At 34.7% G+C, this 21,793-nt stretch overlaps 4 protein-coding genes across 4 annotated transcripts; 1 reads left to right on the forward strand and 3 right to left on the reverse strand.

Moving 5' to 3' along the window:
• Positions 1-912: 912 nt before the first annotated feature.
• Positions 913-3,659, reverse strand: LOC105173443 (putative purine permease 11). Its single transcript, XM_011095177.3, has 2 exons — positions 3,474-3,659; positions 913-2,376 (listed from the first exon to the last, which is right to left on the reverse strand). Exons 1-2 carry the CDS (start codon positions 3,577-3,579, stop codon positions 1,280-1,282), a joined length of 1,203 nt encoding a protein of 400 aa, XP_011093479.1. The 5' UTR covers positions 3,580-3,659; the 3' UTR covers positions 913-1,279.
• Positions 3,660-5,111: 1,452 nt separating this feature from the next.
• Positions 5,112-8,879, reverse strand: RAB6A (Ras-related small GTP-binding family protein). Its single transcript, XM_011095178.3, has 6 exons — positions 8,552-8,879; positions 7,914-7,984; positions 7,369-7,457; positions 7,078-7,189; positions 5,724-5,814; positions 5,112-5,495 (listed from the first exon to the last, which is right to left on the reverse strand). Exons 1-6 carry the CDS (start codon positions 8,666-8,668, stop codon positions 5,349-5,351), a joined length of 627 nt encoding a protein of 208 aa, XP_011093480.1. The 5' UTR covers positions 8,669-8,879; the 3' UTR covers positions 5,112-5,348.
• Positions 8,880-12,209: 3,330 nt separating this feature from the next.
• On the forward strand, positions 12,210-15,165 carry MTACP-1 (mitochondrial acyl carrier protein 1). Its single transcript, XM_011095179.3, has 2 exons — positions 12,210-12,523; positions 14,705-15,165. The coding sequence occupies exons 1-2, from the start codon at positions 12,329-12,331 to the stop codon at positions 14,879-14,881; spliced, it is 372 nt and encodes a 123-aa protein (XP_011093481.1). The 5' UTR covers positions 12,210-12,328; the 3' UTR covers positions 14,882-15,165.
• A 323-nt stretch (positions 15,166-15,488) lies between these two features.
• On the reverse strand, positions 15,489-16,676 carry LOC105173446 (putative invertase inhibitor). The gene has a single exon (XM_011095180.3). The coding sequence runs from the start codon at positions 16,211-16,213 to the stop codon at positions 15,656-15,658; it is 558 nt and encodes a 185-aa protein (XP_011093482.1). The 5' UTR covers positions 16,214-16,676; the 3' UTR covers positions 15,489-15,655.
• Positions 16,677-21,793: the final 5,117 nt, after the last annotated feature.

Raw genomic sequence — 21,793 nt, forward strand, 5'->3', positions numbered from 1 at the left:
GAAAATAAAAGACTCTACTGTGAAAAATCACTGGAGAGTTTGTGTTTTAGAATTCTTGCTCTTGGGTGAAAAAGGTAGTTAAAAAAACTCACACATACACATAGTAGTGTTCGGATCACTTCAAAAGTGTTCTTCTCAACAATTTAAGAAACAAAAATTGGCATACCAAATGCTTCAAAGGTATATTTTTTGAGTCAGAAGTTAAAAAATATTTTTTCAAAAGTGTCGCAAACACTCCCTAAATATTGTTTACTAATTCTTCTTGTTAATGAGTTATAAATTAAATAATATTTAAAGAGAATATTTGAAGTAGGATAAAAGGAAAAAAAATATTAAAAATAAATAAATAATTAAAAAGATAGTTTTACCATTTGTAGGTAGTGGGAAAAATATATAAATTAGTGGGTAACAAAAATGAAGAAAAAAAAATAAAGATCAAAATACTGAGAGGGTGCTAGTTAATAATTATATAATATAGTATAGAATAAGAGGATAATTATCAACTCATATTATCACAATAATTTTCTTTAAAATGATAAAATATATATATATATATATTTTTAAAAAAACCTATAGAAAAAATAACAAATTTTTCCAAGTCAAATGTAACAAATTTAAGAAGAGAAATAAATACTCATAACCACAAGTCAAGAGGTATAATTATTTGGACTTTTGGTAATAATTTGGTGCAAAAGAATGTCAAACAAGCATAATTAATCCCTGTTACCCCAAATAATTCAGTCAAATTCCTTTTGAGCTCCAAAATTTTATAAAATTTTAAAAAAATAAAAAAAAATAATTGTCCAAGATCCTTAGAATAATAATCGAAACAACAAATAATGTCTCTAATCAAATTTCAAGTTATATATATTTCTACCGGGTAGATATAAATTATATCTACAATTCCTGATATTTACCATAATTATAAATATATTTCATTAAATTGAAAATTACAAATACCCCGTCTAAAATTTGTTGTTTTACATGTAATTCCATTATGGCTGGTGACCAATCGCATCTCCCACATCCACGATTTTCAGCACAAGGGGAGAAGTAGGATGAGAGAGAGAGAGAGAGAGATTTCTCTTCAAATTGAATTACACTCCTCCAGAAATTTCTGCACTTGATTGATCTAAGACTACTGCAAAGAATTCACAGTGTATATAGGATTCAGCATTGGCTGCTGAAATTAGCTTAATCTGTATCCAATCAGAGTGACTAATGAGGCTTTTCTTACAAAGACAGAGATGTTATCTAGAGCCCGCAAAATCAAGAACCATCAGCAATGAGGATCGTTAGCAGCCTCGTTGTTACCTGCAGTTTGGTTCTTCGTTACCTTGAGATCGTCGAGATAATTCTGAAATATGTAAGACGCGAAACCCCAGAAAGCTATCAACATTGCGATTATCTTAACACCGTTCATGTTGTCATGGAAGACTATCAGAGAAGCAATAGGAGTAACAGCCAACGAGAGGGTACTGACGACGTTGGAGCAGAGAGAAGACACCACAAACACCAAACCTACTACACCAACAGAGCAAACTTGCCAAGCCACGGCTGTCCAGACGAGAGTCATTACGTAAGAAACTTTTCCGGTGGTGAAACTGTCCATTTCACCCCGGATGGTCCTCCATTCTCCGCTTGCAAAAAGGCCCACACTGGTGACACAACTAGCCACAAAAGCCGTATATATTTGCATTTCAAGAACAACGGAAAATGTTTCCTTCTTCAGAACTTTCTCGAACGTTAGCTGCATGAGGGACAGTAAAAGAGAGTACAGAGCAGAAGCTGCAAGGGCGGTGAGAATTCCGATCACATACTTCCTGTTGGAGACCCCAGAAGGTTTATCTGAGTCCTCATTCACAGCAAGCAGAGATGCGGAAAATGAAAGAATTACAACTGCATTGAGGATTAAAGGGGTGAACTTTTGGCGATTGATGAAGAAAGAGAAAACTGCGTTGAAGGCTAACTGAGTGGCACAAATAAGAGAATAAGTAGAGGCAGATAGGTATAGTAGTCCAATAGAATATAGCATGTTATCACCGGCGATTAGGACTCCAACAACGAAATAGATTGAGCACAGAACAAGAACAGAAGATGGGGCTGATAAACCTGGAGAGTCGTTTGAGGAACGAAGAAAAGAATATGGAACAAGAAGGATCGGGAAAGCAGCTGTTTGGACTAGAGTGGCCATCCATGTACTGTTTCCACCTTTGTCGTAATAAAACCTTCCCAACAGGACAGCGGCAGCTTGACCGACGAGAAGAAAAAATACGTTTAGAACCACCAATAGCCACCAGTGCAAGCGCTTAAGCTTCCAAAGTGTACGGAGATGAGTTGATGGCCCGTCCCTTGCCGGAACAGGAATTTGATTATCTGTCATGCAGACACAAACGCAAACGCATTACATAGCCTATTCAAAAGAATACACGGAATTATCATAGTTCGTAATTTAGAACAGGCAAATGAAGTCAGAAAGCCAGAACCGTGGTATATTCGTGTAATGCGAGTGCGGATATCATCGTGCGTGAACACAAACATATTAGAGAATCAGAAAATCAGCACGTAAACCCCATCAAGAAAACTAAAATGAACTAGCAATATATCTGTTGATGGATCACTTATCAATATCGTAGCCAGGAAACAATAAAAGAGTACTCCAACAAAGATGAAGCAACTGAAAACTTCATAACATGACATATCTTCACTGCCTTCACAGAATAACACATACCGAATCCTCACCATTGCAGAACTGTTAGATTTCTCAAGCTTGTGGGGAAAATGTTTCGTCCTGCTTATGTTATAGGCCTACAACCAATCACTTCAAATTCTTGGATTCAAACCATTGTCAAATTCTCAGAGGCTGATGAAGTGATGATCAAACAAGTGATACCTAAACCCAATGTGAAACATCGATCTTTGCCAGCGACTCTCTGTCCCATTACCCTTACCAGTGATTTCCGCAAAATCAATGTCTGTGTACCAAAACTAGTCTATTTTTCGGAGTTAACAACTGTAAAACTGTTCGTTACCATGTTCTTAATGAATATTACAGCAGCTTTTCTACGGTGGATCAGAACACTTAGGACACTGATGAACAGAAAGGTTTTCTTAAAATTGCTGTAGTTGAAACAAAGTCAAATTTTCTGACCAAACCAAATCCTTTCATTGTCCCAATTCCAATCCCAACCCCAACCCAAACCCCATAACCTAAATTAAACAATTCAAAACAATTTTAATTCTGTAGATGATATCCAGCCGCAAATCCTAACTACAAGAAATCAATGTATATAAATTTGCGAACCCACCACAACTTAAACAGGAATCACCTGAAAATCAAGCTACCCACTTCAAGAATCACCCGAAAACACCTGAATGTAAGAACAGCAACACCATAAAAGCACAAGCACCTACGAACCTTATACATACATAAGAAAATATACGTATTTAAATACGGAAAACAGGATAAATACCTGGCATGGCGGGTGCGTACGTATGTTCCTTAATGGGGAGTTTGGGTTTTAGAATTTTTGCTCTCCGGTGAAAAAGGCAGTTAAAAAGACTCACAGATAGATACATTGGTCGCTCGCAAAATTTGTATACATATACGGAGAGAGAAATCAAGTATGCAGTATGTATTTATCGTATCGTAGGAAGTTTGGATGGCCATGATGGGTCGTCAATTCCATGAAGCCATGTGTAATGTTCTGACTAAATATTATTCTCATTTTCTATTTTTAATTTATTTATTAAAAAAATCAAAACAGCTGCAAGCAGACCTCAATGTGGTATTCGAATTACTTTAAAAGTGTATTCTCAACAGTTTGAGAAATAGAAATTGGCATACCGAATGCTTCATGAGTATATTTTTTGAGTTAGAAGTTGAAAAATGCTTTCTCAAAATTGTCGCGAACACTCCTAAATATTGTTTACTAATTCTTTTTGTTATATGAGTTATAAATTAAATAATATTTAAAGAGAATATTTGAAGTAGGAGAAAGGAAAAAAAATATTTATTAAATAATTAAATTACCCACGTATGTCTTCACTCGTTAATGTGCGTGCGAAGGTATATCTTTACCATTATAAGGGTAATCTGATCAAAAAATAATTTATTTGACCTGCAATGAGTCAGTAATAAGTTAATCGATGATAATGATCAATTTTCATTCAATTTTTTTGTTAATATCAGTAAATTTGGTAAATTTTGACTAACGAATAGACTTATTCAATAAATGACATCAAAGGTCGGGAATGTAATTATCCTATAATATTTTTATTTTCTCTCCTCGAAACTAATTGCATATTTCTTCTTCTCTCATTTATACATTTTAATTTTATGCTTACATAACTTGATTCATTTTTGCTTTATATAATTTCATATTTAATACTTGAAAGTATATATATTAAAGAGTATGAGAAGTGATACAGATTTAAAGTAAAATTGATACACATTCACAGGACTCTTGTTGAGACATGACATTGGCAGGCGATTATGCAAACAAAAGCCTCAATATTTATTGAAGTTCCTCCACTCGACTCGTGATGCAGATAATATTTCTATCTCATCTTATTTTTTTGGGGATAATTACACCGACACACAGAGTAATTATACATAAATTTCTTATTATTTGAGAAATTATATTTAGTATTCCTAATATTATTTTTATCTGATAAATAGACCGTTCTATTAATCAAAATTTACTAAATGTGTTGATGTTAGCAAAAAAATTAAACAAAAAATTATATTTATTGACCTATTGCAGGTCAAATAAATCTTTCGTATCAAAGTATACTTACAATGTTGAAAATACACCTCCTCGCTTGAGTGGTGATGTTTAAGTAAAAATTAGATAAGATGAAATGCTAAACAAATAAATGCCCAAATTTTAATTTCACCCCTTATATTTTTCAAAAAGGGCTAAACCCCTCTCCAGTATAAATAGACTGAAAACCCCTCCCTACTAATCAATATAATACTCCATTGCTGGCCCTTGTTGAAAATTTTACAGTGAAGCTTACAGCTAATATACACACATGGTAGGGATATGAAGAAATAAAAATAGAGGGAAAAAAAAACTAAAAGGAAAAACTATCTTATGGTCTCAAAAGAAAGAAAGAAAACTATCTATTGTCTCAGTAACTATAAGGCCGATAAAATGATACAGATATGCAATGACAAAGAGAATACAGTTACAGCTACAAATGACAATCTAATGTATCCTTTCTTGGAATACAATCACAACCAAAATTCAACGCTATTGATGACAAGGGAGAACTTTACAGATGCATCTATGGTCCAATCGAAATATGATAAAGCACAAAATGAGGGGATTTCATTCACGTTATCAGCAGGCGCACCCTCCCGACTGCTGTTGTGATTGAGATGCATTTGTGTTGCTCGACTTGAGGTTTACATCGACCATATCCTCTTGCTTAGTTGATGATAGAGTTTCCATTCCAGGCAGGGCAGCAGCAATCTTCCTGAATAGTGCCTGAAATAACACAGGATTTAGCACCAGAGGCCTGTAGAAGCTGTTAATCGTTTAATTTAAGGGATTAGACTAATAACATCAAACCCCAGGTGAAATACAGTAGAATGAGACAACAACTAAGGATGATGTGCTAGGTTCGTTCATTCATTAGATGACAGATATTAAGAGTCAGGGAAAGTGTAAATTTAACAAATTGAATATTAGAGACAAACTGTTAGCAGTTGTTACCTTTATATTGAAGCCAGCCTTGGCACTAGTTTCAATGAACATGACATTAAGGTCACGAGCTTTGGCCTCTCCTTCCTCTATAGAAACTTGCCTGCATATGTAGAAGATGTTATAAGTATGAGACCAAAATCACAATCTTATAAATTAACATGTCCGCACTCCCATGTCATATCCACTACATGCCTAATGTTATAAACTACTGCTCAGGCATTACAACAGCAATGGTTCATGCACTGGAAAAGATTGGTAAAAGATGAATATAATCATGACCTAAGATCTAAGCTGAGAAAGAGGTGACGAGTCACATGAGATGAACACTTTCCAGCAGACTATTTTCAACCTTTCCAACTTCCCCCTTTTAACTTCTCCCTAAAACAGACTACTGTCTTTACATAATAGTACAAAAAGTTCAGCAGGCTCTCCCTAGTGCCTTAACGTTGTATAGGAATGGATGAAAGGATGAGATGGAAAGTTAAATATCACAGATGTGAAAGAATGATTTATATTTATAACACATGAATCATTTTGAGTGTACCACATCCAAATCACTAACGTCAGACCCACAGTGTCCATTTATAACCTTGGTAAAAAATTTCCTAACATCATAAAGCAGAAGCTTCACCTTAGTACCAATTTCACTTTCTTTGAACCAAAAAAGAATGCAGTTCATCCAACGATAAACCTAGTTTCGAATTATACAGCTATGACACAATCAAAGCCCAACGAGAAAAATGAATTCAGTATTTGCTACATTTCAGGCGACTCTACGTTCCTATAATTTGCATCTCAAGGACTGAACATCATGTCAGAACCCCAAAGAAATCTGTGCAGCAAGTTTAGTATATTAACCACAACAATTTGTTGACACCTTAAGTCCAGACTCCAAACAGTGTACTTGTACCAAATGAATACGGTATCAGCCTTTTAGAGAGAGAGAGGGAGATAGAGAGATAGAGAGATAGAGAGGAAGAACTCATTTATAATTTCTGGAAAGGACTAAGATACCATGGTTACAAACTTGTCAATAGATATATGAATCATTTCAATATTATCTAAAATTCAAGAACAAGCATGTCCTGCAACTTTTAATTGAAAAACTAGCACATCTATCAATATACTTTATGCAATCATATCCAATTTGGTTGGGTTCATCTAATAGCTTTTCTACTCTGTTATACAACTGAAAGTGTGGAACTGGAACCTCAACCAAGAGTGAAATTATAAAATAAAAAATTAAAGAAAAAAAAAAAAGCAAAAGATTTCAGGTAGTTGACTCTTCAATTGTGATATTTTATTAAAGGAAAAACCAAAAATAGATAAAAGAGGGGGCTTAGAAAGGAGAGAAAATTTGTACCTCTTATCCACAAGGTCTGTTTTGTTGCCAACTAGCACAATAATAACATCACTGCCTCTCTCAGTACGAACTTCCTCAATCCATTTTGAAGTATTAAGAAAGGATTGTCTGCCTAATAGCCAGTAAAATATCATTAATGACAAAAGTTTATGCTATATTAAATAAGTCAATTCAGCAAAGATGTAAAAGAATCCAAACATGGAAGTTAAAAATACATCTGGCACGACTTGAACAACACTTGTCAAAATACTAAGTAAACTTGAATTATATTAAGAAGAGGGAACCACATACTTGCAACATCATATACTATGACTGCAACGGAGGAGTCCCTTATATAGCTTGGGATGAGACTCCTAAATCTTTCTTGTCCAGCAGTATCCCTGAATATCCAAGTAAGATAATTCCTTCAGAAGGATAACAACTCAGAAGGATAGGCAATATTTTTGAGAAATTGGTAAAGGGTGAACAGGAACATCCAGAACTTAGGAAGAGAAGCAACTTCATGCCGACTGTGATCTTGTTAGGAGACCATAATGTTACAGTATCAGATTGAGTAGTCATATCTGGTGCTGAATGCATCAAACAACAGACAATACTACGCCTGGATTTGTAGACCACATAAAAAAACTATTTCTGTCAACCAACGACAGCCGCTAATATATGTCAGCATGTGCAGAAAAGAAAATATAAGGGTGGTACCCACTCATTGTTTCTGGTGAATTATTCTCAACTAAGAAAGGGGAGATCCAAAGGATCCATATAGAAATCATATCTCATCAACAGTGCAAAGTATAAATATAGTTGACAAAGAATTTCTGTTAAGAATCGTATCTTACCACAACTGCAATCGTACAGTCCGATCTTCAAGATACATAGTCTTCGAGAGGAAATCAATACCAATAGTAGCCTGAACAGCAAAATATAAGGAAACAAGAATAAGATGTGAGTTTTATTTCCACTGTCGTGCAATTTTATCTCGTTCCATCATAAGAACATTAAATCCATTCTTAAACTCCTTATCATTGAACCAAAAAATCCCAAATCGGAGTTCAGCCTGATTCACAAACTTCCTTTAGTGATATCCTAACGAGTCACAGAGAGGCAACAATACAAACCAACAAAGCATAAGATCACCACCACTTAGAGACAACAAGACATCTTAAGACTATTATTGCAGCGTAGGAATCCTAGTGTCCATCATCAATTAGCTTGAGTCAAGAATTCTCTTTAGCATATATGTGACAAAAGCAAAAACTCCGAAACTTAGTTGTAGAATGAAATCGAGCTCATCAGTGCTAGAAAGTAAAATAATCAGCTAATACAGACCAAAAGCACTTAAAACTAAGACAAGTACAAACTACAAACTAATCAAAGATACCAGAAATCAGATCCATACACCTTAAACATTTTAATAAAGAAATTCAAACTCGAAACAGTACATATAAACTCCACTCCGCAGCAAAATGATGCACACCTGATAAGTGTTGTCGAATTTATCGTACATGAATCGAGTAATTATACTCGTTTTTCCAACAGATTGATCTCCCAGAAACACTAATTTGTACTTCGCGAGAGCCGAAACTGGAGCCATCACTCAAATTCGAGCCGGTTGAAGTGCGAACTGGATCGGATCTTCAAGTTAGGATGGAGCGCAGTTCTTCCCAACGAAGACCAGAATCTCGCCGGAAAATGACCGGCGAATTTGTCTGAGAAATCGACGAGGTGAAGTTTGTAGATTTGCGCGTACGTGTATTCGAAATGAAGGGGTTATAGTATGCGAGTTTGTGCGCGTCAACTAATGATAATGGAGATACATTAATTCATTTTTACAAGAGAGACAAAAATTGTAAACAATGATTCTTCCTATACAATTAAATTAAACTAAGTCTTCCATTGAAATTGATCCATAATAGTTGGTTTGATTTTAATTTGAGGATGATTATATTTAATTTTTTTCGTAGTTTAATAAATTATATCTAATATTTTTTAAGCTTATTCCCGTCTGTCAAATATGTCCCTTTATTCGTGAAAATTCACTAAATTTAGTGATATTAGCTTAAAAATTGAATGAAAATCGATATATGCCTCAATTGACTTATTACAAGTCAAACAAGTCTTTTTGTGACTAAAATACACTCATAATGGTAAAAATATACTTCCTCGCGTGCATTAACGAGTGAATATGTATAAGAGTAATTTAGTAATTAAAAGTATTTATCTGACTATAATAAATCAATAATAAGTTAATTGGAAGCAAATATGAATTTTTATTAATTTTTTTATTAATATTATTAAATTTGGTGAATTTTGACGAATAGAAGTAACTTAAATCATTTTCATCCTTCATAGTTTAATTTCAATAATTATTTATTCCATTACACACAAATTTGCATGTACAAAAGTAATAGTTTGGTCAAATATCAGTAGATAGGAATAATTAAATTTCCCTCTCTTGTTAGAATAGATGATCATAAAGCCAATTAGATTGGCTATTTTGTAATCTATTTAAGTATTTATTTTCATTTTTGATATATTAAATTAAATGAATAAGAGTAAGTATTCATTTGGCTTTATTTTGTTGTTCTTACTCATGTAATTTTCATACATTACAACAAAGCCCACAGATCACTAATCAGCCAATAAAGTTGGAGTGCGCATTTGATGGCAACTTGAAACCAACTTCCAAGGGTTGGATTTGAAACGTTCCAAGTTGAGAGCTCCGAGAATGGGCATCGAGGGTTCTATTGAGACATGCACTAAATATTCCATCCATATGATGGGTAGCGCATTTTATAGGTGATAGACGTATGACGTCTGTGCAAATTTTAGTGGGTGGTTGACAAACGTTGTCATGCCGAATGAACTGACTCGCAAGGAATCATCATATGGAAGGTCATGAGGCTGATCGATATGACTTGAACTCCTCGGCTTCGATAGTACGGGGTCTAGTCCTCAGACTTGAGGATCTACGCAATCTCATATATAGAACGATTGTATTTAAAGCTTGGTAAAAGATGACCACGTTCTGATGTGGCTATTATAAGCCTTGTTCTAGTACGGTCAGAACATGTATGAAGTTTAGTAAATTCCAAGAGAGGATTCGTCACCAATCATGAGATAATACCAATCCTATGCATCTGATGTATGTTGTGCTTTTGGGCGTCTGTGGCCACAACGGGTGATCAAATAGGAAATTATTTTTCTATATTGATCAAGCGGAGAAACATAATCAGAATATTAAGTATAAATGTCTAGCCCAAGATAGAAATCGATGACCAATTACATGTTCTAGACTAAGATTAGGAGATAACTAATGGAAATACCATACCTGTATTGCACTTGATAGCCTTAAGGTTCACGCTATTTTTTCCTACTCTCTAGTGCCATTGGCTGTTGGTAGACGGCCAGCTATGGTGACAGGTGCTTTCAGATGTAATGTTAATCAAAATTGATTAATTGGATATGATTTAATCAATCTAGTGCAAAAATATTTACCAATTAAATTTTGTGTTGGCAGAAACATAAATCTAATTAGGAGTGAACCTACAAAGTCACACAAAACACCACTCAAGAAAGTAGTAGAATTAATATTGAATTAATTCTAGCAGGCATGAATTAATTTAAAGAGTTTAAATTAATTTGAGATATTAAACGATGTGACCATTTAAATGGGAGAACCTATGTGATGGGAAGCTCAACATTTAATCAATGAGATTAATTAAATTTGGATTAGTTTTAATTAATTTGATTAGATCAATTTTTATTGAACCGGATGAATGAATTAATAGGATCAATTAATTAGAGTTTTGACTTGATAATTTAATGAGATTAAAAAAATCGGGTTAGAATCAATTATTTGATGGATTAATTAATTGGGCTATGGGCTATAATTTATTTGATAAGATCAAGTAAATTTCATTTGGGCTTTCAAGAATTGATTGAATTAATTCTATGGAGGTCAAGCCTATGAGTTTAATTTATTTTTGAATTAAGCCCAATAGGATATATATAGCCCTAGATTCAATATATATATGTATTTATATGTGATATATATATATGAGGTTGTAAGGATGAGGGAGTTATTGCTTGAGTACTTGTGGTACTAGTAGGTATTGTACTGTGGGGACACACATTGTATCTATTCCTGACTTGACATGCAACTATACATATATACATACAACAAGTACATAAGATGTCTATTTTATGATTACATTTCCATCACTCTTTGTTACAATAGCCACTTATTGTATTTCAAGCTTGTTTTATGCTTGTTGAGTGCTAAATGCCTGGGATTAAGGGACTAGTTCCTTTTTTGTTTAAAATTTAAATATGCTTATTTTCATGCTTCCGTTGCGTTCTTACCAAGTTGTGACGTCTATAGGATTTTATGAATAATTTAGAGACTAATTGATAATTATTAAGTAAATTTAAATTTTATTATAATAAATTATAGGATGAAATTTGAATATAATAAAATTTGAATGGAGTAAATTATAGTTCATTATAATATTTAGAAGCAAATTATATTAATTAAGAAATTAAGTCGAACGTAAAGAGAATTTTGGTACTTTTGGTCATTCCATTATCTTTTTAGTTAAACTTAATGAAAATTTCATTTCAAGTGTATTTTTCTCACATTTCGCGGAATTTTTTAAATTGTAATCCAATGCATCTATTTTTTTTTATTTTTCTTCAAATTTCAAAAGTGAATAAATAAAAAGAGTAAATTTAAGCAATAAATTTTAGAAAATAGAAAATAAAAAAATAGATGCATTGAATTACTATTTGAAAAATACCACGAAATGTGAGAACAATACACTTGAAATGAAATTTCCGTTAAGCTTAACAAAAAAAGATAATGGAACGATCAAAAGTGCCAAAAAAATCAAATTTTGAGAATGAAAATTACGATCATAAATTATTTGAAAACTAAAATCACAATAATAACTATATTTAAGAACCAAAAATATATTTATCTCTATTTGAGTGGTCAGTCGTTGGCAGATAATTGATTAGCATTTACTTTCCCGGGCATAGAAGAACCGGGTTTAGAATATGGAAAGCGGCGACCCGGTATCAGCTGCCGGTCCTGAAACCCTCTCGCGTGAAATACCCAGAAAATCCTCAAACCTCACTGTAATTCGGTGCCCCCACTCCCAACACTGAATATCAAGAGAGAGAGAGAGAGGGTGAGAGAGAGAGGAGCTTTAGACATTCGCATTGAGCATTTCTCAGATAATCTGGAGGGAAAATGGCGTCGGCGTTGAGATCCGCTATACTGCGCCACGTTCGGGTACCTATATCCCAGTCCTTGTCCCTGAACGGATCCCGACTGACGGCGGTCCGATCGATGTCGTCGCACGGCGACGATCATCTCGACAAGAAGGAAGTAGTCGACCGAGTTCTCGACGTTGTTAAGAGCTTTCCCAAAGTCGATCCTTCTAAGGTTTACTCTCTTTGTTTCTGGCCTCCCACTTGTTTTGAAGTTTATTTCCCTTATGTTATGTATTTGGATACTGATTTCGATCTTCTATGCAAATGTTTCTTGATTTTTGTCCATGAAATTGTGATTCTGTTTTTGTGAGATTTGATTGAGGGTTGAAAAGGTCTGAAATTATCTAAATAATCCTGGGACTGTCTCTTCCCTCAATTTAGAGGTGTAAGTAGATGCAGATATTAAGTGCAGGGACAAATTCAATTAGAATTTTGTATATTGTACTTACTTGGAATAGTTGAGTGCTTGACTTATATTAGCTCTTAAGGTTTTCTGAAAGGTTGTTGTACGATTGGATTTTGTAAATCTTGTTCCATAAATTTTAATGTTATCTGTGTACATTGAAAGGGAGCAATGGTCCTGTTAGTTTTTAAAGTTGTCTTGAGGAATGCTGTTGGCAGTTGGCACTGAGGCTTTATGCTTGGATACCAGGGATAATGGGGGTGTTGAAACTAGAAAGAGATTGGACAAATGACTTTCTTGTTTTTTTGGCCTGTAATTGGTAACTATGGAAGTCTATGCATCAAATTCTCTTGATTTTTGTATGGGAATGCAGTATGAGTGACATAATTTCTTTTACTAAAGCATGGATTAGAATGTATACTTGCTAGCAAAAGCAATTCTTCTTCCCCTTATTTTATCCCACTATTTCCAATGAAAAGAAGAAGGGAAGAAAACAAAGACACTTAGGACTGTTTATGAAAAGAGAAAGGCTGCTGCACAGCTTTTCATTTATCTGAAGATCATCTTATCTCACTGGATGTGGAGATGTGACCTTGGTATTATTAGTCTGTCATATATATGCACTTCTGATGTTTATAACTTTGCTTTCTGGTTTAAAGACAAGAAAAATAATCTGATTGCTCTATTGTTTTTTGTGCATTTCATAAGTTTAAAGAGAACCTGTCACTAATGTAAAAATTCACATCCTTCACTTGTCTTGAAGGAGGATGCATTTCAAATTAACTAATCAATTGGGCTTGTTTGTCTAATTTGAAGTTACATATATAGTTTAAATTCTTAAGCACCCATTTTGTGGTATTTTCTCCATTATTATTTGGGCCATTTGAAATTTTAGCCATACTTTCCTCGAATTCGAATCCCTTCATTCAAATGCAACCTTAGAAAAGTTAGTAGTTAATTATAAAGTGTGCAAGCTTTACTGAATGTAAGTTACATGCAGGAAAAAAATTGTACTCACGTTCTTAAGCATTTTTATACAGTACTACAGTGTGTTAGAATAATTGCTTTTTCTGGCATTATTGTAGAAATATGATTTTGATTCTGCATGTTATAAATATTAATGAATTATTGGATGTGAGGACATATGAATGCATTCTAAACTAAAGTATTGAATAAGGTCGAAACTGGTTCAAGTTTGCCTGGTCCATAGATGCGCGGCTCAATTTGCCAACATGGTCTCACCTGTTTAATGAATTCGCCCCACATTGATCTTTTGTGCCAAGCTATCTGATGTGGTTGATATGGAATTGGGTGGATAGAAAACACCTGCAGATCATAACCATGTAAGAAAACAAACCTTTAGAGGAGCTGGGACGATTCCGTGTAAAACTCGGCAGGTCTATGATAGGTGGTCAAGTTAGTATTACTGCTCAAAGAAATAGTTGTCTATGATAGGTGGTCAAGTTAGTATTACTGCTCAAAGAAATAGTTGGCTGGAATCACAAATTATCAAGAAATGAAGCAGAACTTACCTTCTTCCCCTAAATGAAGATATTTATATTGCAGTGTAGCCAAAAGTTGTGCTACACCTTTGGTAGGTACGAACTGCCAGAACGCCATATAGTATTAATGCAGTTGCACAAGTACTACAACTACAGCCTGAGGTGGAGTATTAATATTTTACCAGTTCAGAATTCAGCCACGAATTCTTTGAAGTAACATCTAGAGAACTTTTGTATGATTGTAGTAATGGTTGATCCTTTGTTATTTTCATCTGGTTGATATCATATTGATTATTCATCTCTGTTTACATAACTTTGGTGTCTCTTTCACACACTAACATCTTTCTGTAGAAGCTTGATATTGTGCTTTTCTATGGTCATCATTCTGATGTTTCATTCTGGGAATTAGCAGCAGAAACGTCACCAACTTCCGTTCTAATATCTGCAGGTGACTCCTGACGTTCATTTCCAGAAGGATCTGGGCTTGGATAGCTTAGACACTGTAGAGATTGTAATGGCCCTCGAGGAAGAGTTTAAGCTGGAAATTCCAGACAAGGAAGCTGATAAAATTGATTCCTGCCCTCTTGCAATCGAATATATTTTCAACCATCCTATGGCTAGCTAATATACTAATGGTTCACTGTTTTGGGGTTTTCATCTCATTACAGCAACAAGAAATTGTATCCAGTCTTTGCTTGTCTGTGGGATGCCGCAGAAATTTGATCTAGGATGGCAAATAATTTACCCTTTTTGATAATAGGTGTCCCTAAGTGGAGTTGATTGTAAGTCTCTACTTGTATTGTTTTGACAAGATGCTGTTGTTCCTTTGTTTTTTGTAGAACCTTTCACTACAAACTGAAATGTCAGCAATAATCAAGAAATGATAGTCGAATACTTCTCTGGAGTTCAGTTTTGAACGCAATAGTTACGCTCTCCATGGTGTTAATAGATGCTGAAACTTGATCATATGTTGTTTCCACAAATCGAGGACAGATCACTTACGTGAAAAACATACTGACTAGGTTCAATCAGACAATTCTGTTAGATTTTAGATAATCAGATCATGATTCAACATGTACATAGTGATTTCTTGAGGTTTCACCTCAAGAGAAGTAAACTCATCTTGGCAAACTTTTTTGCCTTGGGGGCATTGAAGATCACCTGAACCCTGATGAAAGGAAGTACTCAACTTCAAGTCACTCAAATAGCTGAAGAATTCCAGCTGCACAAACTTTCAAATCAACCAAGACTGATCCATATGCATATACTTAACCAACTAATTAAATCAAGAATGTCAAAACAAGTCATTCAATTCCATTTACAGACCACAAAGAAAGAATATATGACACCTAAAACCTTGCAGCAACAGAACATGCATAAACCCGGATGATTACACTAATCACCCTGATCCTGCCTGAACCATATGCATAACAGAAAGCACCACAGCTGAAAGCTGAAACGTGTCGTTGTTTCTCTTAGTCAAAGGCGAAAAGGCACCTCCCTTCTCCTCAAACCCATCTTCACACGTCGTGGCAGCATCCATGACCGAACTTATCTGCACATTGGCATCATCGAACCTCTTCGCACTATAATATCTCATGGCCTCCTCTACAGAAGAGACAGCATCAGAGAAAAGCTCGAAGCAATCACTCAAACACTGCCTCGTATACAGATCCCATGTCTGGTTTTTCATCAGCTGTTTGATGAAACACCGTGTATCGGTTACGTTGTCACGTGTCAGCCGGATGGAAATCGTGCCGAGGCCTTGGAGGGTAGCGCACCTGCTTGCCGGGGCGGCTTGCAGGGATGTTGTGCAGAAGTCATAGTTGATGTTCGGATCATTGATCACGGAAGTTTTGCAAGTGGAGTTGATCATGTTCTGGCCTTCTATGGCCTTGAGCATGATCAAGAAGGGAAGTAAGAGGGCTAATGGAGTGAAAGATGAACATGGCTTCATTGATTCTTCTTTCTTGGGGGGTGGTGGGGTGGGGGGAGGGGGTACTGTTTTATAGCCTCCTTGTTTCTTGTAATGTGCTATCTGATCTTTTACATGAGAGATGGTGATGTATATATATAGATAGAGATGAGCTGGCTGGACTAGTGATGGCTTGGTATGTGGAGTTGAACTGAAAATGTATATAATATGTAAGGAGAAGATTGGTGATATGGTATGCTAAATCAGACAAATGAAACAACATCTGATTTAATTTGTATCTATTTAGACATATGGGGTGACGACAATATTCAATCTAAAATACTTGACAGCTCTGTATAACTGTTTTGTGGAGATTATGATTGTCAGTTGATAATAGAATGGACTGTTGCTGAACCTTATTATTGAAGGAGATCATGGGATTCTGACAAGGGATAGAGACAGAAATCTTGGAATTACCAGTATTGCCTAATGCAAACATGAAGGTAAACCCTCCCATGATAACTAAAACTAGCCATCCTTTGTCCCATATTACAACATTAGACTTAGTAAATATGTCCGAGCATCGCTAACGACCGATTGCTAAGAACTGAAGATGATTGCATTGTTGCAAGTATCATCATACTTATCACATGATTGATCATTTTTTTTCAATTACATAATACGTACAATACACTACTCGTCTATGCCCAATCGAATCTAAACTACAATTTCATGAAGGGAACTTTTCTTATTGTCCACAAATAGCACAAGTCATAGATGGATGAAGAATTCCTTTTTCTAGTACAAAAGTGAAACCATGAGATAGAACTGATTCCATGAGGGAATTTATTACGCAGTAGTGAGAACTCACGTGATAGAGCCCAAAAAGGAGAGATGCCGTCTCTTCTTCAACCTCTCAACATGTGGGGTGGCCTTGGCCATACCCATTCTTTGAAATAAGTTGTAGTAAAAGTCAAGAGCGTTTAAAAATTACGATAAAAACTAGAAAAGAGATGAAGTTGTAGTGTTTGAAAAAACCATCTTTAATAGTTATAATTTTACCAATAAGATATAAAAGTTTGATGGAATGATTATAGATTTCAGCTTAAATTAATTCAATTTAAACAGTTTAGAAACATAAGCTCTAAACTAAAGAAGACATTAGCAAAAAGCTTAAAAGAAGCTCGTCCAAACACCCTTTTGTTATTTCATTTCGCGACATAGTTATCGTCCACTCATTCGGTATTTTACAGACGGCGACTTGTGTTCTCATCGACAGGTGACATGAAATTCTCTATGCAACGTCTCTAACCCCTTCCTTGAAAATTCTTATATACACCGAGTACTTCTATTGCCATGTCAATTATGAACTTATCTTATACTGACGTGGCATGATTTTCATTGTTAGTGTTGAACATTTATTGCAGGCAAATATTGTCTAATCTAGTGGGTGCCGTGCGATTTTTCTTCAACTCATCTGCATCGATTGCATCAAATACTTGAAAAAGATGATATTATGTTAGTGCAACTTTGCAAGTTGAAGCATGGGTCTCTAAAGTTCGTAACAGAACATTTTTTGTTCTATTTAATATAGAAAAGATATTCCATAAAATAAGTTTGTTTCACTTTTTATTCCATTCATTATGGAATTAGTATTTTTATTTGCATAACTTACAAAAAGTACATTCTTAATCATTATCCACTTTTTGGCTACTTTTTTTAACAATGGTAGTCACATGCCCAACACATTGTCGTTAAATTCTTTTCACTTGAGGGGAAATTGGCATATTAGTTAGGTTTAGAAATGGAAACCTCCCATTTGCCCTGAATCAAAGGCAACTCAAAAACTCTCAAAATCAACCCGCAAAGTACCTTGAAATTCACAACGAAAATCTTGAAAAAAGGTGAGATTCCAATATTGGAGAGGTAGAAAACAACAAGGATTGTTGACGAGATGAACTTGCGAGACCCCAAGTTTCATGGGGATCACCCTCCACTCGGCCTACTTGATTCACTTATGGAAAACATGATTTTTTGTTAGCTTCTATTCACTTCATATTACAATAATACGGGAGGGATGTGATTGAATTTTTATGAGAGAGGAGAGCAATCACCTTTTCTTTCCCTAATTCTCATCAATCTTTGTTTTTTGCCCTCAATGGTAGTTATATTTTCGCTCAATAATGTTACCAAGCTGAAAAAGACGCAATTTTCCCCTCCAACAAAAAGAGTCAACGCTATGTGTTGGGCACGTGGCTATCGACGTAAAAAACTAGTGGAAAATGACCAAAAGTGTTTAATTTTATCAACTACAAAACTACAAGTGCTAATCCCATAACGAATGAGATCAAAAGTGAAAGAGACCTAACTTTTAGGATAAAAAATGTTATTTCTCCTTTAATATATGCATATTACTAGATTTTTTTTAAAAAACAAAATAAATAATATAATATTTATACACGTGATATATATATATATCAAATAAAATAGAAGACGTAGCAAGACCTGGAATACAAAATGCAAAATCCATGGAGCAAAAATTAGTCAAGTCAACTGTATCTGGATGACAAGATTATAAACAATGGAGAAATAGAGAATTGTACTTAACAATATTCTGAACTGGTCGATTTTGAGTCACCCATATCGCACATAGTGTGGGGTATGTAAAAAGAGTAATGCAACTGTAGGATGCATTTACACTGATTTTTTTACTATAAATTTTGTTGCATATTTATTATATGTGTGCATAATGATTTTTTTGTTGTGGAAATAAAAGTTATGTGCGAATTGTGTATTATGAATTCGATACAAGATTTAGATTTTTTACTTTTAAGATATTTATTGTCCTGTTTTGGTGCTAATAGAAATAATAATTTGTGTCCTAAAATACAATGACTTACAATTTCTAAGTAGTAGGGCTACGAACTTCGAGAACTATGAACCAAACAATATTTTGGAGCTTTTTTAATAAAAGATAAAAAAATTTTATTGCTAACACTTTGAAATGCTCTAAGAATAATTTTCAAGTTGATTTAATGAAACAGAATGGGGGAATCTATTTATAGAAGTTGAAACTGTGTCATTGAATGGACATGTCCAATCGAAAAAGATGTTTTTAAAAGGTTATGACTTTTTATCTAAATGGACGTATCATTTCGCCCAAAAGACATACTATTTCACTAAGATGGATGCATCGTTTCACCAAAGGGTTTTATCCAATTGATACATTATTTCAACTAAAGAATACACATACTCAGTTGATTAGATACGGTTGGATAATGATTGGGTATCAGCAATCATCATCCATGTAGCACGAGTTTGTTATCGTCGCACATCATAATCTATCACTTGTTATGATTTAATCGGATCAAAATAAATTAAGCTTAAATACATAAAACCCCCTTATGTTTTGAAAACTCAGCTAAACCCCCCTCCCTGCGGTCTTCTTGTTTGCTTAATTGTAGCTCAATCACTTTTTTTTCGTTAAATATAAATGCCATTAAATTTTTGGCTAAAATGCATAAAACCCCCATGTGTTTAAAAAAAATCCGCTAAAAACTCCCTTTTGTTTTAAAATATAGGCGAAATACCCCTCTCTGTTTTGTTAAACATAGCTTAATCTCCCCTATCTATTAAATCTAACTAACACTGTTAAGTTTTTTATAAAATGATTGTTATAACCTTACGTAATGTATATTATATTTTATTTTAATGATCATTGGATCTTCTTTAATTAAATAATAATCATCAAATTTTAATCAATTAATCTCAACCTTTGGATTTTAAAAAAATAAAAGGCCTAAATCAACAAATTATTTAATTTATATTATCTCCATCTCTGCACACCATCCTTATTCTCAGAAAAAGGGGTCAAAATACATGTAGATAAGGCCTGACTCGATCTTATCAACAACTCACCTCACAACAACATGTTTTTGCCTGGGGGAGGACTCATTGCATGTGAGGACTCCTATTCTGCAGGACTCCCTCTAGGTTTAGGAGTCCTGGGTCTTGGGGGCGCCTCTCTTCTCTTGGATTGTCCTAGTTGGACGCTCAATGTAAGCCTGCGATTTAGAAAGTGTTTACCAGGCCTCCTTCTTGGGTCAGGTCCACGGTCAATCTGGTGAGCTACCTTCTCCTTGGACTGGTGGGCTACTCTCAAGAGGTCTTGGACTCCATCAACTCCCTTTTAGGCCGAGTCTTTTGGGCCATACACATCATTGTGGATGTTGTCCACGACTCCAAGTCGTGGTCTCCATCCACAGCTCGATTTTTCTTTAAATAATTATATCTAATAATTAATTAATAAAAACCATACAATTATAAATTTAAATAATAATTACAATACATCATAATGTTAAAATTGTATTAACTAAAATATTTAAAATGTCCGTTCATTCCACAATTGCGTGTGTGGCGTTGAAGCCGACGAGAACACAGAAAAAAGACTCGTAGGTTTTCTTGACCTATTTGTTATGAGGGCAGGTGTCCTCTATTTCACCAGGAAATTAGTCTTCGGTACGGTATGGAATCAATATGCTGCTTATCACCATCTAAACTAATAAAAAGGCAAAATGCGCTCTTACTGCAAGAATGGCTTGTTAGCAAGAAAATGCCTTCTTAGCAAGTGAATCAGAATATACCTGGAAAGCTACCTCTTGTTGTTCTCAAAAGATGGAGAGAGGGTGGTCGTAGATTAGCTAAGGAAAAGAACTGAACCAATAGACGAGGAAGAATAGAATATGGACAAATTGATGTCTTCTAATTCCTCGCTCACGTTCTGTATTAGCTCATTTTGTTCATTATTATCATCACCATCGAAATTAATGTGCAACCGACTTGATGATGCTGTAGAATTGGACTCCACATTATCACGATGCACTAAATGATAGGAATGGAATTGAAAAATATTATATCCTAGTGCATATGGTTGATTAATGCCAAGGCAAGGTCAAGATCGACATGTGAAGAATAAGCTTCTGTACTGCTTGGCATATATGGAGCCGATTGAAACCAACCATCTTATGGCAGTTGAGGCACGTACTAATCTTGAGGCGATTGAGGCATATAGTAATCTTGAGCGTATATACTGTAAAAAGACCAGCTATATCCACCCTAAAATCATTATTCAACTGAACCAATAGACATTCGACTAGAACTTCTCCTTTGCCTATAGGACGTGGTGGGAGTATTCGAATGACATTGCAATTTGTTGTGGCTAATGTGTTAGCGCTTACTTAATAATTTGTAATCTATGTGCAAATTGATCCACCAATTGGCGGTACCCTTTAATATCTAGTAGTCTAGATTGACAAATTGCCTCAAAGGCATTTACCTTTTGTGTCTGAAAAATATAAAAAAAAAATAATGAATTTTTAATGTAAAAAAACTTTTTAAAATAAAGTATGTGATATTATATAATATACCACAATTTGCAACATAGTTGCATCTCCAGATTGGTATCCATTTTCCACACTCCTATCAGCAAATGACGACACGAAATGACGTGTTATGTTGTTGTACCATTCCCAATCCCCTAGTTTTGTATCTCTTCTATTGGGAATGGGTGACCTTTGTACAATCGTGTTATATCGTCTTTGCCATCTAGTGATGTATTGTACG

The sequence above is a fragment of the Sesamum indicum genome, linkage group LG11 (assembly GCF_026168435.1).
Source record: "Sesamum indicum cultivar Baizhima isolate 11 linkage group LG11, ASM2616843v1, whole genome shotgun sequence".
Classification (NCBI taxonomy): Eukaryota; Viridiplantae; Streptophyta; class Magnoliopsida; order Lamiales; family Pedaliaceae; genus Sesamum; species Sesamum indicum.